The sequence below is a fragment of the Biomphalaria glabrata genome, chromosome 6 (genome assembly GCF_947242115.1).
Source record: "Biomphalaria glabrata chromosome 6, xgBioGlab47.1, whole genome shotgun sequence".
Lineage (NCBI taxonomy): Eukaryota > Metazoa > Mollusca > Gastropoda > Planorbidae > Biomphalaria > Biomphalaria glabrata.
The window spans coordinates 23767418-23784211 of record NC_074716.1 but is presented as its reverse complement, the minus strand read 5'-3'; the positions used below and the strand labels follow the sequence as shown (position 1 = coordinate 23784211).

General features: G+C 35.5%; 1 protein-coding gene across 11 annotated transcripts in view; it reads right to left on the bottom strand.

Annotated features, from left to right (window-relative positions):
- LOC106060536 (adhesion G-protein coupled receptor G6-like) overlaps nt 1–16794 on the bottom strand; it is a 103017-nt gene that overhangs the window by 43963 nt on the left and 42260 nt on the right. For all 11 annotated transcript variants that reach the window (XM_056031595.1, XM_056031591.1, XM_056031594.1 and 8 more), the window contains 5 exons: nt 15629–15739; nt 14692–14918; nt 12082–12304; nt 11395–11489; nt 2756–2972 (listed from right to left, as the gene is read on the bottom strand). In XM_056031595.1, coding sequence (XP_055887570.1) covers nt 2756–2972; nt 11395–11489; nt 12082–12304; nt 14692–14918; nt 15629–15739 — 873 coding nt within the window. The remainder of the gene's footprint in view (nt 1–2755; nt 2973–11394; nt 11490–12081; nt 12305–14691; nt 14919–15628; nt 15740–16794) is intronic.

Here is a 16794-nt window from a genome sequence, read left to right as displayed (position 1 = left end):
TAAGACTACAGTGGTATGATCTGAAAGTCTGTTACAGAAAAGGCAAGGAAATGTTTATCTCCGATACACTTTCTCGTGCACATCTACCAAATACTGATACACAGACATGTGAATTTACAGATGATTCAGTGCATATGATCTCTGTAAGTGATTCGAAATACAATGAAATTAAAGACTGTACAAGCAAGGAACTTTCAATGCTTCTGGAAGTAATTATGACTGGTTGGCCAGACACAAGAAGCGAGACTCCAATTGAAGTCAGACCATATTGGGATTCAAGAGACCAGTTATCAACTTCGGATGGTATTATATACAAAGGTCTGAGAATAGTAATGCCACCAAGCTTACGTAAATACATGCTAAATCTGATTCACAAGTCTCACTTAGGAATAGTCAAGTGTAAGCAGCGAGCCAGAGAAGTCATGTATTGGCCAGGCATGAATGCAGACATTGAAGTGACAGTTAGGGATTGTAGCAGGTGTGCTGAACATCAGAATCAAAATGTGTCAGAACCGCTAATGCCTACCAAGATACCAGACCTTCCATACAGCATGGTTGAGTGTGATCTGTTTAACTTTGAGGGTAAAAAGTATGTTCTTCTAGTTGACTACTTCTCAAAGTTTATTGATGTCAAAGAACTGTCACAGGAAACCACATCAGATATCATCGAAGCAATGAAGAGTATATTCGCATGCCATGGAATACCTAGAAGGTTAAGGTCAGATAGCGGGCCACAGTTCTCTTCAAGGGAATTCCTGAATTTCTGTAAATCATACGGAATAGAGCATGAAATGTCGAGTCCTCATTTTCAGAGTTCTAATGGTGAGGCTGAAAGAGCTATTCAAACAGTGAAGAAACTTTGGAAGAAAAGCGAAGACAAATTTCTGTCGCTATTAGACTACAGAACTACTCCACTGAGTAATATTAATTTGTCGCCAGCACAATTACTCATGGGACGCCGACCCAGAAATTTGTTACCTTCTAGCGAGGAAATACTCACACCTAAGACACCAGATCTCAAGGTGGTGAAGAAACACTTTGACTCCGAGAAACAGTCTCAGAAACATTATTATGATAAGAGGAAAGGAGTTAAGAGTCATAATCCACTACAAGACGGAACGGCAGTCAGAATGCAACTTAATTCTAAGTGGAAACCAGGAACAGTAGTTTCGAAGCATTCTAAGCCTAGATCATATAATGTCAAAAGTGGAAATAAGGTCTACAGAAGAAACAGAAAACACATCAGAAAGTCTTCTGAGAAAGCAAACAGATTTGACAACAATTATGACTTTCCAGATGACATCTCAGAACAACCAGAACCACTAGATCTAGAGAGTCCAAGATTACAAACTACACTAGATTTTGAGCCGCCACTACACACTGCTTCTTCTAACACCTCTAGACCAAATGAACCTTATGTAACACGCTCAGGCAGAGTAGTTAACAAACCCAAGAGACTTGATTTGTGATGAACTGATTAGACTTTTTAGTTGACTAGTTTGTTAGTTATTCTGATAAATAGATTTTCTAAATTAAAGAAGAGAGATGTAACATAATAGTATTATATGTACATTTGCACACTAGCGCGTCAGTGCAACACCGCTTGTGTTTACTTAATAAATGGAGTTCCTAATATGTCTTCTCTCTTAAACACTAGTTTGTTATTTGTGTAACACGAATATTCTACAGGGTGCTCCACAAGGTTGTGTACTTTCTCCTGTACTATACGCTCTTTACACTAATGACATAAGAAGCTCTATGACTCAGTTAAACTCATTAAATTCGCTGATGATACTGCCATAGTCGGTCTTATTTCAGGAGACGAAACTCAGTATCGAAGCTCGATAGAAGAGTTTACAAACTGGTGTACCGACAACTTTCTAGAACTGAATGTAACAAAAACTAAAGAACTTATAATAGATTTTAGAAAGAAAAAACAAACTATACGTGAACTGCAAATAAACACTACATCTATAGAACAAGTAAAGGCATATAAATATCTAGGCGTTATCATCAACAACAAGCTTTCATGGGAAGACCACCTTGGAACTCTGACAAAGAAAACAGCCCAGCGACTCTTTTTTCTATACAAACTCAACAGTTTTAAATTAAACAAGAAGATCCTTGAGACATTTTACGGCGCGACTGTACAAAATCTGCTAACATACGGAATAAGTTGTTGGCAAGGCAACGCCTCATCTAAACTGTTGAAACGTCTAGAAAACATCATTAAAAAAGCATCAAAAATTACACTCACAACATTACCACATTTAAAGGAACTTTTTGAACAAACCTGCCTAAGAAAAATCGAAAAAATCTTGGAAAACAACGGCCACCCGCTCCATCAGAACTACGCCAGGTCTTCGCGAAGTGGGCGACTGCTGTCAATCAAAAGAAGATTGGAGCGGTACAAAAACTCGTTTGTACCTCTCTTGGTCAGACTCTATCACCGCCACTCATTGATCAGGGAACATGAAATGCACCAAGATACCTGTGTGTAGTCGCTGAATGAACTCTTTATGTTGTCTGTTGTACTTATGTGTATGTTTCTGTTGTGTTGTCTTTATATGAGAAACGAGTCCTTGTAATCACAACAAATTTCCGTAAGGATCAATAAAGCAGTCTTAGTCTTAGTCTTAGTCTTGATCCGAGACTGAGTGTGACTCATGCTGTCTCATAATAATAGGACAGACTTTGTTTAGAACGCGAATTAACCAAATAATTATATAAATAATTAGATTAGAACTTGACTTACTTTCATAGTTTGGGTCAACGGAGTAGTTGATGACCTTGAACTTGGCCTCTACGTCAGGATCTGAGCAATTGAGATGGACGTCTAGTGTGTCGACGCTGTCCCCTGGCAACGAGATCTCTATGTCTATTTCTGTTTCGTTACATGATGGTGGCTCGTCGACATCCGTCACTTGAAAGGTCACATTAATAGACCCGTAATCTAATTGTCCTACGGCTGCCTTTGAGTTAGCAAGAAATATTTTAAAACAAAAAAAAAAACAAACTATGGAACTGTTTTCAATACATAAAGAAAGATATTCTCACAAAATTGTGCAAGTAAGGGGACATAATGTTGTGCACCGCACCCTTTTCCAAATACACAAACCTACTTGGCCAAATTTAGTCAATGCTAATCATTTAGTCTTTCTGGGCCGTCCCCTAATTGGAAGCAGATGGTCAAGCAGATGGTCAAGACGTGGAGATAGTTGAAGAAAAGCGCGATGCCTGGAGGAAGATGATTGGTGGCCTAGGCCCCAGACGGGCTCACAGACAGAGAGAGATGAGAGTCATTTAGTCTACTCCGGGTGTTGTTTTTTTAAAACTTCTATATTCAGCTTGTAAATTTATCAGCAAAAACACCTAATTTAAAAAAAAGGAACCTAGATATGGTTCTCGAAAACGGCGCTAACGATTTTCTAAAAATTTGACAGTTGGTGTATATCTTTGGGAAAAGAATTACTAGTTAAGTAAATAAAATTGCCTGTTGCTACAGATCTCGTCAAGGGCGGACCCATAATCTTTTAGTTGGAGGGGTGATTTTCTTTGAAACCCTATCTCTAGTAAACTTTAACTCTAAATATAAACGTACACCTATACATACATACATAAATACATATATATATATATATATACTGCCTACATCCCTTCAATACCCAATCTCCCATTTTTACAATAACCAAATTCTATTTATTAACAAGTGGGAGGTTCAATAGAAATGTTTCACTTAGTTGCTAATGAAGAAATTTCAGGTTAAAGAAGGGATGTGATAAAAAAAAATTGCATTATAATTTACATTAGTAGCAAATATTCATATACAAAATCTGTAGTTTCTCCACTACAACCTTACCCCCTACCAAAACTAACCTTCTAGATTGTGTATAATAAACACTAAGTTCAAGTTGATACTAAGGTCAGCTTCCTTACTTTAACAAGATCTTAGCCAGAGAAAACATTCTAGTTACAAAAACATAGATAAACTAAGAGGTCAGCTTGCAGAAGAAATGTCTAACACAGAAAACTACATTCTAGTTACAAAAACATAGATAAACTAAGAGGTCAGCTTGCAGAAGAAATGTCTAACACAGAAAACTACATTCTAGTTACAAAAACATAGATAAACTAAGAGGCCAGCTTCCAGAAGAAATGTCTAACACAGAAAACTACATTCTAGTTACAAAAACATAGATAAACTAAGAGGCCAGCTTCCAGAAGAAATGTCTAACACAGAAAACTACATTCTAGTTACAAAAACAGATAAACTAAGAGGTCAGCTTCCAGAAGAAATGTCAAACGGGTACAACTCCTCCTCCTATGTAGAGTGTCAATAGCGAATCAAGCCAGAAGCCATTGATAAAATGGAAACAATTCTTTCAGTATCCAAGAATGAGAGATTGTCTCTTCGCTAAGTCCTCTGTGTGGGATTATAACTCCTTGAGCCAAGTCCTAAATTTCTAGCTGGCGAGGCCGGCGGCTGAGCTCAACATGGATTCTTTCTTCTTCTACTCCAGCAGTTATAAAGAGTCTTGATCATAAAATGCTTTCATCTTGAATTAACACTCGGTACGCGTTAACTTGGAAGAAGGTTGAAATATGTTCTAATTATCCCGAGTTGACACAATTTGAATGTAGTTTGGAGATTATGTTAGTTTTGTAAATAAATATACAGTGCATAGGTTTTAGCGACGGTCAAAGCAGCCAGCCAGTCGAATGACGTTGCAGACGAGGGGTACAAGATAGAGAGAAATATGGCCAGGGCCTGAGGAAAGAAGTCTAGTGCAGAACTTGATAGTTACAACGATGGATAGATAGACAAGACGATCACCTCCATCTGGAAATAAACATCATTTAAAGTTTTCGCAAGTTTTATTAAGTATATAGTTAATTGTTGTGTCGCTTGGATGTGTTCGGACTCGCGTTCAGAATAAGTGACATAGCATCAAACAGACAACACACAAAAACCAAGCCAGGACATTTTGGCGACCCAGAGGCCAGACAACTTTACAAGATCCAAGCCAAGACACTAGCATTACACACCGGCTACGCCCGTTGATTCGTTCTCAGGCTTTATATTGTTTACTATTTAGTTGGAATATCACCTCCTTTTTTAAACTTCCAATAATCGGGCCACATTTAAACGATCCCCCAACATACTTTTTAAGCCCGTGAATCAGTGTATCTGTTAGAATGAAATTAAACGACCCTCTCTCTCTCTATTCTGGGAACACCATTTTTAGCGGCCCCCGTAAGGGGAAAAAGCCGCTATTAGGTTTGTGCAAAATGTCCGTCTGTCCGTCTGTCCGTCTGTCCGTCTGTCCGTCTGTCACACTCAGATCTCGAAAACTAGAAGAGATATGAAAAATATTATTTCATCATTAAATCCGGTTTGAAAAGTTTAGGTGCAACGGCTACTTTTGGTTTTCTAAAAGCAAACCGTTTAATTTATAAAATTAATTATGCAAGCGATTTTTTCATAAAAATATACCAATTCTAAAACAATTACGTAAATGTAAGGGAGGCAATGTTACAATATGCTAACAAAGATGGACAATGTTTGTGTATTTTCAGTATCACTAAGTCAAATATATTTTTAAAATGTACAGGAAATGTTTACAACAAATACAAATAATAGTTAAAGACGTTTTTTCTGGTCAACTAGCTGCTAAAATTAAAAGAAAACATTTCTGTTTGTTTATAAAGGCTAATAATGCACTTTGTATGTAAATATCACGCACATTTTTTAAAATGGACTTTTTATGCAGCGATTTTCGTGCAGTAGCGTAACGTCGCAACATGATCAGGTGCTAAACCAATTACTTAAACTTTTTTTAAAAATCAGATTTTATTTATTTTTTGTTTAGTGCCCCCATCCGAATAAAAGAAGCTTATTTTTGTGCGTTTTGTCTGTTGGTCGGTGTTACGTGCGCATCTTAGTGTAAATGTGAAATGGTGCGAATGCGTGTTGAAAGGAGAAGAAGAACCAAAATGGAGGAATATGAACAAGAAAGTGTTTTCAGTGTTAATAAAGATTAAAGTATTTATAAACTGTGATTTGTCGTTTTCATGTCTAAAGAGTCTCATCCAATATGAAGACGTAACAAGTGGCGCCCAACGCAAAGGTAAAACCCACGTATCCCTCTATACACAGTGGATCTCCTGTCAACAGACAGTAGAGATAGTAAAGTCTAGATCTAAAGACAGGAGAACATTCGATTCGATATTATTAGTAATAGATTATGGCGGACAGGGCTGAGGTAGCAGCGTTGAAGGAAGAGGGAAGGTTGTTGGAGCTTGAAGGGGCAGAACTAAGAAAATACGTACAAGAAAGGTTGATGGAGAGGGAGAGATTAGCGATGGAAAGAGAAAAAGAAAAGGAGAGATTAGCGATGGAAAGAGAAAAAGAAAAGGAGAGATTAGCGATGGAAAGAGACAAAGAAAAGGAGAGATTAGATAAGGAGGACAAAAGAGAAAGGGAAAAAGAAAAGGAGAGATTAGCGATGGAAAGAGAAAAAGAAAAGGAGAGATTAGCGATGGAAAGAGAAAAAGAAAAGGAGAGATTAGATAAGGAGGACAAAAGAGAAAGAGAAAAGGATAAGGAGATAGTAGCAATTGAAAGGGAAAAGAAAAATGAATTAGTCGCAATTGAAAGAGAAAGATTAGCGTTTGAAAAAGAGACAGCAGAGAAAAAGTTAAAAACAGACCAAGGAAAAGAGGATGATAAAAGAAAGAGTGACTCTACAGGGAATAAACTGGCAAAATATAAAGGTTTGATATTCAACGAAGACAAAATGGACATAGACATTTTTTTGAAGAAGTTCGAGATAGAAATGAGAGAACTGGAGTACCCTGAAGACAAATGGACATTCTTATTGTCGAGATCATTTACAGCGGAGGTGCCTTCAAAAATATGTATGAACCAGGGTAACTACAGCATTGTGAAAGAACAACTACTTCGAACTTTCGGGAAAACAGAAGCTTTCTACCGCCAACAGTTTGTTAATTGTGAGATAGAACCAGAGGATGATCCGCAGACCTTCTTGGACAAAATGAGCAGCCATTTCGATAACTGGATAGAAACCGCTGAGGTAGAAAAAACCTTTGACAGTCTTAAGACATTTCTCATGCTGGACAAAGTGATGTACGAGTGTCAGGAGGAATTAAAAATATTTCTGTTGGAGAGGAAACCGAAATCCATAGAAGACATAGTAAGACTGATAAGGGCTTATAAAGTGGCACATCCCGAGAAGAAATTATCTAGAGGCAGTGATATAGAAGAAATAGTTGCCTTTAACAGAACATGTGAGACACAGAATAACTCTCACAGAACAAGGGAGACACAGGATAGACAGTATAGAAGTGGTACATATGAAAGACAAAATGATAGCCGCAACGGAAGATATCAAGGAAACAGACAGGAAAGAAAGGACTGGGAGAAAGGTAGAATAGAGCAAGGCTTATCATTGTCATCTGATACTGGAACATTGGAGATTTTTCAGACATTCGTAGGGAACAAGGCAGCCAAGACCATCAGGGATACAGGGAGCACTATTATTGGAGTGAATAAGAATTTAGTGGAAGACCATGAATATACAGGCGAATCTAGGAAGTGTGTTATGTTTAATGGGAATATTGTACAATTACCGATTGCTAAAGTTAGTATAGACACACCGTATTTTAAGGGGACAGTGGAAGCTTGTGTTGTAGATCAGGGTGAGATAGATTTAATTATTGGAAATATTCATGGGGTGAAAATATGTTCAGTAAGGGAGATTGAGAATTGGAAGAAATATTATGGGATAAAGTCTACGCGAGGTAGAAATAGGGATGTGGAAGAAGACATAAGATATCATACATCAGATGACATGGGTAGCAGAGAGCACGAGAAGAAAGAATTAACAGATAAGGTAGAAAGCAATGCAATAGGAATGGGTCCAAATCAAAGTAAAGTAAGGCAATCAGTGGTACAGAGAAAGCGATTTAAACCCACATATAGACGTACAAGTCCATACATCTTATGCTTTAATTGTGGGAGAAGGGGGCATATTAGAAGACAGTGTCAACAGTTAATTAGAATTAAGGAATCAAGGTACAATAGTGGAGAGGCGTATACGAGAAAAGAGAGGGATATTAGCAGCCTAGAAAACAGTACAGCTAGATCATTAGGTAGTAGGATCACAATGGGACATCATTGCAAAGGAGGGAAGCGGAAAGGATGGCATGTCAATAATGTTAGAATTATATAGATATGATTAGAAAAGGTAGGAATGATGGACACTAATTATTGTTCTATTCTACAATGAATAAATATATGTGTAATGAATTGAAAATTGTTGTTACAATATGCATGGAGCAAGATAGACTTTGTTTGTTAACTATTTGATTGTGTTTTGTACAGACATAAAATTATGAGTGGGGAGTTGTATTAATAGAAATATGATTACTTATAGATACATGTTAAAATGTTGGAATTGTATTGGTATTAACATGACATTGTGTTTGATTTTGTTTAGTTATTACATTATGGTTTTATATGTTACCGATTTTTTTAAACTTGGAATAGTCTCTTAGTGTAAATGTGAAATGGTGCGAATGCGTGTTGAAAGGAGAAGAAGAACCAAAATGGAGGAATATGAACAAGAAAGTGTTTTCAGTGTTAATAAAGATTAAAGTATTTATAAACTGTGATTTGTCGTTTTCATGTCTAAAGAGTCTCATCCAATATGAAGACGTAACAGTCGGTCTGTCCGTCACGATTAGATTTAAAAAACTAGAACTCTAAAAGCTATTGAAAATCTGATTTACCCTTTAATGTTCCTCCCATAACATCTCAATAGTTTTAAGTATCTAAAATTGATTGTTCCGGATTTTTTTGTGCAAAACTAATCAATGCCAACAAATGTTTGTTTGCTCTTCTAACTTATATTACATTCAATTTCCATGCTTAAACGTTGCAAAAACACATTATCAAAAATATTTTGTTCCGTTTTTTATGTAAATAGCATATTAATGCTAAATCATAATCTCTATACTGACTTATATTTCATTAAGTGTAAAAATGTTCCGGATATTGTTTTATAAAACATGAATTATGCCTAATGATTGTTTGAAATCGCATAAGGCTTTTAAAAAAAGTAATTTACTAGAATTGATTACTGAAAATTACTTTTTAGACATTTAATTTTCTTGTAAAACATAACATAGAAGTTTTGTAATCGATAAAGAAAGTTCCGGATTTTGTTTCTTACAAATCGTCGCCAGAAATTTCCGAATTTATTTAAAAATCTACTAACGCCAAATAATTGTTTGAACTCCCTCTTCTAATTAATAAACAAATAATCTTCTCATTTACGAAATAATGTTTTTACGGATTTTTATGAAAAATATTTTAACTCACTACTCTCTTACAGTACATTTAACTTTCTACCTAAAACATTAAAAAATCTAATTATCGTTAATATTATGTTCCGATTTTTAAGGAAAACAGAATCCAAACACCAAAGTAAGGTATGAAAATCTCTCCACGTGGCTGTAGTACATCTAATTTTTATACGAGACCATCCAAAAAATTTAATTAACGGTATTACATTTATCTGAAATTCTCTTTTTCTTTTACTATTTATACAAACATCCGGAACAATCTATTATATAAAATTTTCAATTGTGTTCATACCTAAAAATTATTGCGATGTTTTGAAACGTAAAATAAAGGTTAATCAATTTTTAATAACTTATAGTTGTTTTTTTTATATCAAGATAACCGACAGACCGACTGACAGACAAAACGCAAAAACAATGTGGCTTTGATCCTTTTTAAATAATATCTATTAGAACTCAGTGCACCAATGTCTATGAACCCTCGTTAAATATCTCGTGTAAATAAAGACAATTTTTTTTATGGTACCGGTACTAGCCTATTGTGAGGTAATGGAATTTTTTTTCTTTGACGTCATATGAATGGACTCTTTAAATGTAATGTTAAAAGAACGCACTCGGTGCACCAATGTCTATTAACCCTCGAAAAAAATTGCTTGTATTAAATAAAACATATTTTAGTCTAACTAAGCCGTGTGACGTAGTGTTTTTTTTTTTCCTTTGACGTCACATGGAATGAATTCTTTAAATGAAATGCTAAAAGAACGCACTCGGTGCACCAATGTCTATGAACACTCGAGAAATGGCTCGTGTTGATAAAGGTGATTTTTAGTCTAGCTAGGCCTTGTGACGTAGTGTTTTTTTTTCCTTTGACGTCATATGGAATGAATTCTTTAAATAAAATGCTAAAAGAACGCACTCGGTGCACCAATGTCTATGAACACTCGATAAAAGGCTCGTAATGATGAAGGCGATTTTTATTCTAGCTAGGCCGTGTGACGTAGTGTTTTTTTTTCCTTTGACGTCATATGGAATGAATTCTTTAAATGAAATGCTTAAAGAACGCACTCGGTGCACCAAAGTCTATGAACACTCGATAAATGGCTCTTATAGATGAAGGCGATTTTTAGTCTAGCTAGGCCGTGTGACGTAGTGTTTTTTTTTCCCTCTGACGTTATATGGAATTAATTCTTCAAATGAAATGAAAAAAGAACTCGGTATAGTAATGTTTATTAAGCCTCGTTATGTGACTCGCGTTTAAAAAAGGAATGATATCTTGATTTAGATCTAATCTAGATTTTTTAAACTAGATCTAGATTTTTATTACAGTATATCTAGATCTGGATTCATATTCTAATTAAAATTATTTTAGAGTCTAGATCTAGAATTTCTAGATCTAGTTTAGACTAAAATAGACTAGATTAAGATGTAGAATTTCAATTTCTAAACTTAAAGTGTAAAAAAAAAGTGTAGATTTTCATTTCCAAACGTTTTGATCAATATTGTAATGTTTTAATATACTAAAACTAATCTACTATTTTTTTTATTAAATTTAAATTTAAATTTACGGCAAATGAATCTTTGAAACATTATTACTTTTGACCATCGGATGGCTGCCTGGTCGTGCGGTTTGCGCGCTGGACTGTCGTTCAGATTTATGGATGGCCCAGGGTTCAAACCCTGCCCGCTCCCATCTCCCGTCGTCCTGCGGGAGGTTTGGACTAGGAAGTAATTTTCTTCAACTCTGAAGGAACATCCGAAACGTGTAAAACATTTTACATCAAAATTAAATCACCTCTTGAATATTATTTGCGAATATGCAGATCCGACAGGGATCCGACTTCGACGGGGGCCGCCTCTGAGTTTGTGTAACACAAACTCTCTTTGTAATCTTGTTTGAATTTCTTTTCCCTGGCAATCGTAATTTCTCAAACATAGACTTTTAGCTTAATTTGGATCGACCCACGACCCCTACCCTCCTATCTAAGATCTAATAATAAAACTTAGACTTACCTTGAGTTTTTTCATGACAACATTGGGTGCCTTAAGTGGCCTCGTGACGATAAAGGTGTTTTTGTCCAATGTAATGGCATCATCCCATACAGTATCTGTAGAGTAACCAACACACATTTCGGGAAGAGCCATTACCAGAATGTTGGATGCATGTACTGAATTTTTATTTATCACGGTTGAGAATAAAATTAATAGAATAAGTCAGAAATCTATAAAAATTAGAAGTTTGTTGTCTTGAATAAATTCAACAAAATGGAAATAGTTTATTTGAAGATAACAATGTGTTTCCCCGTACAAATATGGTCTTATCTTGCAAGTCTAGAGGAAATAAATACAAGCAATATTTTATATTCGACAATAAGCTTTTGTTATTTTGATAAAATATTATTTTATGTATTTGTATCATCATGGGTTCCCTTGTCAAATGTAGAGTTAGCACCTAAACTAGAAGTGTCTTGCTTATTAATGCAGCATGTCTACAGAAACACAATTATGAAGGTAATTAGATACTATGAGACTAATTACAATATAAAGAAAACTTATATATGAATGGAAGCTATCAATATTGTGGTTTAGGGCGTTTAAGCTAAAAGATTTAGCTGATTAAACTGTTTGAAGCAACTAACAATCATCCAGAGAAAAGGGCCAAATTTTGGGTTTAATTTGTAACAGAAAGTAAAAGCTTACCAAAAAAATGAATATTTTCTGTCTTTTTATTGTCCACTATTTGGATGCAGTCAGAGCATGGAGTCTTAGACACGTTCACAACTTTGTCATTGACACTTACGTCTTCCGAGACATTAAACAAATAATATCCGGACTCAGGGACATTTAGAAACACGGACATTAGGTAGACATCAAACGTCAGGTCGAATTTCTCTCTAGTCTCTGCTTCGATGGTTCCGATAAACTGAAACATTTGTATAAAAACAGAATGTACATTGAAATAAGTGAAATCTAAAAGATACTTGTAGGTAATATCGTTTACGTTGAGTGTTATTTTGAGTCAATTACTTTGTTCATTTTTAGAGACTCTAAATTTAACCATATACTTAGAATATTATTGGTATGCTTTAACTTCAAACAATGTCAGGTGCCAGTTGTTTTAGTTTTATTTTATTTTTTATTTTAAAAATTTAATTACTATTAATGGAGGTTATAACGACTTAAAACCCCAATATAGTTTTCTGCTTGACTCCTTTTGTCAACAACAAAAGTCCATATGAAACAAATGAACTTGACTACGACTGACTGATTATAGCTCATTGGCCAATTTCGATTGATTCGTGTGTTGTCATCGACTATAAATAGTTGTGCACAATTCCAACTTAACTCCAAGAAGTGGGAGAAATAACATGTAGAAGATTTTGACCAGGCAAAGGGACGGAGTGAGTAGATAGTACTTTTGATGGCAATATACTAGTGTTATGAATTAAGTACGCGGTCGAGTAAGATTCAAATAAGATTAATGTTAGGTTTATGAGAACATTGACTTGTATTGACTAGTATTGACAGGTATTAGCGATAGAACTAGAGATTTCATCAAAGGAAAGTGTTAAGCATAGTAGACTTGAGTGAGACTACAGTTTAATTCTGACTGCAGGGATCATTCAAGATTTAGAATAGCGTTAGTGATTTGATCAACATTTTCACGAATTTAAAGCTAGATTTATTGATTTCATTAACATTTTTACGATTTTAAAGCTAGATTTATTGATTTCATTAACCTTTTTACGAATTTAAAGCTAGATTTAGTGATTTTAACAATTTTACGAATTTAAAGCTTAATACAGTGATTTCATTGACATGTTTACGAATTTAAAGCTAGATTTAGTGATTTCATTAACATTTTTACGAATTTAAAGCTAGATTTAGTGATTTCTTTAACATTTTTACGAATTTAAAGCTAGATACAGTGATTTCATTGACATGTTTACGATTTTAAAGCTAGATTTAGTGATTTCATTAACATTTTTACGAATTTAAAGCTAGATTTAGTTATACCATAATGAATGTAGAGCTAGGGTTTGGAAGTAAGGAGTAAGTGTAAGCAGGGCAAGATTTAAGTACTAGAGGCCCCGGGGCAAGATTTTTGTGTAGGCCTCAACACACTTTCGAAAACTTTCATCTAAGATCCACTCATGAATAAAACTACTTAAAAACATGCACATTTTAGTAGAAAGAAAGAGAGTAAGACTACTTCTTTATTTAACTCACTTTCCCTTTAAAAACATAATTTAATATGTATATTTAGTGTTTGAGCTTGTGGAGGGTAAGGCCCTTGTTAGACGCACTACAGTAAATCAGGAGCAGTACAGTTGTTTACCTATTCCGAGCATGCTAAAACTAAAAGCAGACACTTCTTAATCACGACATTGTTGCCACCCGACGTAGGAGTCAAAGTGTTAGCGTTAAAAATGATTTTAAATAAATACTTACACATTTCCGACCCGCCGAAATACCGATTTATTTTTCTCTTCTATGGAAGCCCGTTTAACGTGGAGTCCCCACCTGCCCTCCCTTAAATCCGGCCCTTTAGGGATGAAAGATATCAACAACAGAGTAAGAATAAGACGTTCAAGAAGAATTTTAAGTCTGATCAAAACTTGTTTTAGCTTTTAGTTTGTCATTTCAGCGTCCGTCTTTATGTTTGTACTATTACACGGCGCCTTGAACCTACATTATGTTTGTTTACAGCGCTCTATACAGTACGTTGTTATTTTGATTGCGTATTTCATTGAGTTAAATTAGTATCATAAGAAAAAAGCTTATACGAAATGCAATTGTATCAATTAGTTTGGACCAGTCATGTAATTAAATTTTTAATAAGTCTCTAGACTAACAATATTAAATCCGTACGATTAGAAATAGTATTATCAATTATTTTAGTTTAGCGCTATTTCATGCTTTTAGCGTACTCAATACGCTATGATCCTATCACTTATCTGGACCAGTTGGGAAAAGGAATTTGGGGTGGGGGGGATATGTGGGTGAATTTTACCCCAGAAGCATTTACAAATAAAAAATGGTTGGAACGACCTGAAATCGAACTCATGGATCACGCCTCCACAAGCCAACATACTAACCACTATGCTAGTGAGGTGCTAATGACTATAGAAGATTGTATAGTTATGTATTGTTCAGTTCAAACTTACTTTAAAGCGGCAACAGCAATATTTTATTGCATTGCAGCCAAACCACGTATTAAGCTTCGTCGATATGTTGGCCAACTCAGTTTGTAAGTTTTGTTTTGTTCCTAGAATATGACAAACAATGCTATTAGAACATTGAACTTACCGTATAGTTTCCTATAACTGCACTTTCTGGGACGCAGATACTTATATTGGCCGACTGGTTGGTCATGAGGAAGGAGACATTAAACTGAACCTTGTCGAGATTAAACTGCAGAGGCTGGCTCAAAGTTTGGCCAGCGACATAGCAGTCTAGAGCTTTTGGATCACTGCAGGCGTGTGCGTAGGTGGAGTAAAAAATATCCGTATAGTTACAGTACAGTCTCTGGTCACCTGGGAATGAACAGAATGAAAATAGAATAGTGTGGAAACATTACAATGAAATATTTAGTGATTAAAAAATCCCCCCCCCCCCAATACCTTGAGGTACCTTAACAGGACCTACATCAAAATGACGCAAATATAAATGACTTGGATAAATGTGAATATATAAACATGGCTTAGATAGACATAGTAAGGTAGTTTCCCTTTCAGAACTTGCGATCTATGGGGCAGATGATGTAAAGGTTATCTGATTCTGTGGCCCATGGCGAGGGTGTCATGTGGCCAGCACAACGACCAACCGCCTTTACTTTTCCCTAACTAATGTCAGGTACCCATTAGAGCTGGGTGGACTCAGAGGCGCCCAAAGATCCCGAAATTAAATCCGAGTCTTCACCAGGATTCGAACTCAAGACACGCGGTTCCAAAGCCAAGCGCTTTACGACTCAGCCAGTTTCATTCATATTGACTCTGGCATACATATTAATCTCAGGACAATGAGTGATAATAACATTTGGAACTATCCGACTAGGTGCTATGTTTATGATGTAAGATCACACTCTTCAAATTTCATTTCTGTTTTCAGGGAGTCTCAATTACGTTTTCATGATGAGACCAAAAGGCTGTTGACATTGGACACATCGTTGCAAGCTAGTTATCTTCCACTGAGTGAATAAAGAGGCGACTGTAATGTATAGTTAAAACTAGAGTTCATGTCTCACCTTGAGAACAGTTTATTCCACTGTAACCGTCTTCACATAGACATTGGTAGCCTACAGGGAGATCTTCACAATAAGTATTATGCAGACAAAAGTCACATTCGTCTTCTTCCACTGAAACAAGATGTACAAGGTCTTGACTATATCAACAGTTAATTCAGAGTAGAATAGGTCAACGTACTTTCATTTTGGTGTGGAGTCCTTAACTCTAGCTACATTAATCACACAATAATTAAATTTACATTAGCCTAAAGCTAAATTCTTTTTGGTGCACGAAAAGCTTTACCCCGATCACAACAACAACCAAGACAATATAAGCAACAACAAACAAAAATAACTTTACTGGTTATAAACCCTAAAAACTGGTTATTTTGTTATAGAATTCGAAATCAAAAGTGAATTGTTTAACTTGTAGGAATTAGGGTCAGAGCGAGATCAATCGTTATAATGATCGGCCTCGGTCATAGTGATATATCTGGAAATGTATAGACGGAGCTGGTAACGACAGAGCTAGTATTGATATGATAGGAACGTTGATTTATCTGGAAATGTATAGACGGAGCTGGTAACGACAGAGCTAGTATTGATATGATAGGAACGCCAAGGTTTCACATGTAGACAATGAAGAAACATTTGAAATAGTTCTAGAAACTTCTAGATCAAAGTGAAAGGATGTAAAGTAAAAATTACACAAAGATAATAACAAAAAATGTTCTTGGTTTACATTTTAAAATATCGGGAGCTATGCAGTTCAATGTAAGAAAGATGAGAAAATATACATGTAAGCTATAACTGAATCACTGGAAGTTTGATTTTTTAAACTAGAGAATCAAATGAAACTTTTAAGAACCATTGATAAAATTTGTTTTTAAAAAATATCTGGGTACTAAAGAATTAATATACATGTAGGCCGAATCTTTATATATATAATTCTTTTCATGACTCAAGAGTTTGGACACACAAGCAAGAAGTAAAGGAAAGATCACTCTTTTTTATCTGCAAGTCGGACGAACTAGAGTTACGCCAGGAAAAAAAAAAAGGGGATGGTGGAGAACAAGTAGTATTCACCCGTCACTAAATAGCAGGGCCGGACCGTTGTGACCAAGAAATAACACTCTTTTTTTTTTTCTACCTCACGTAGCGACGAAAAAGAAAAGGGGGGGGGGGGA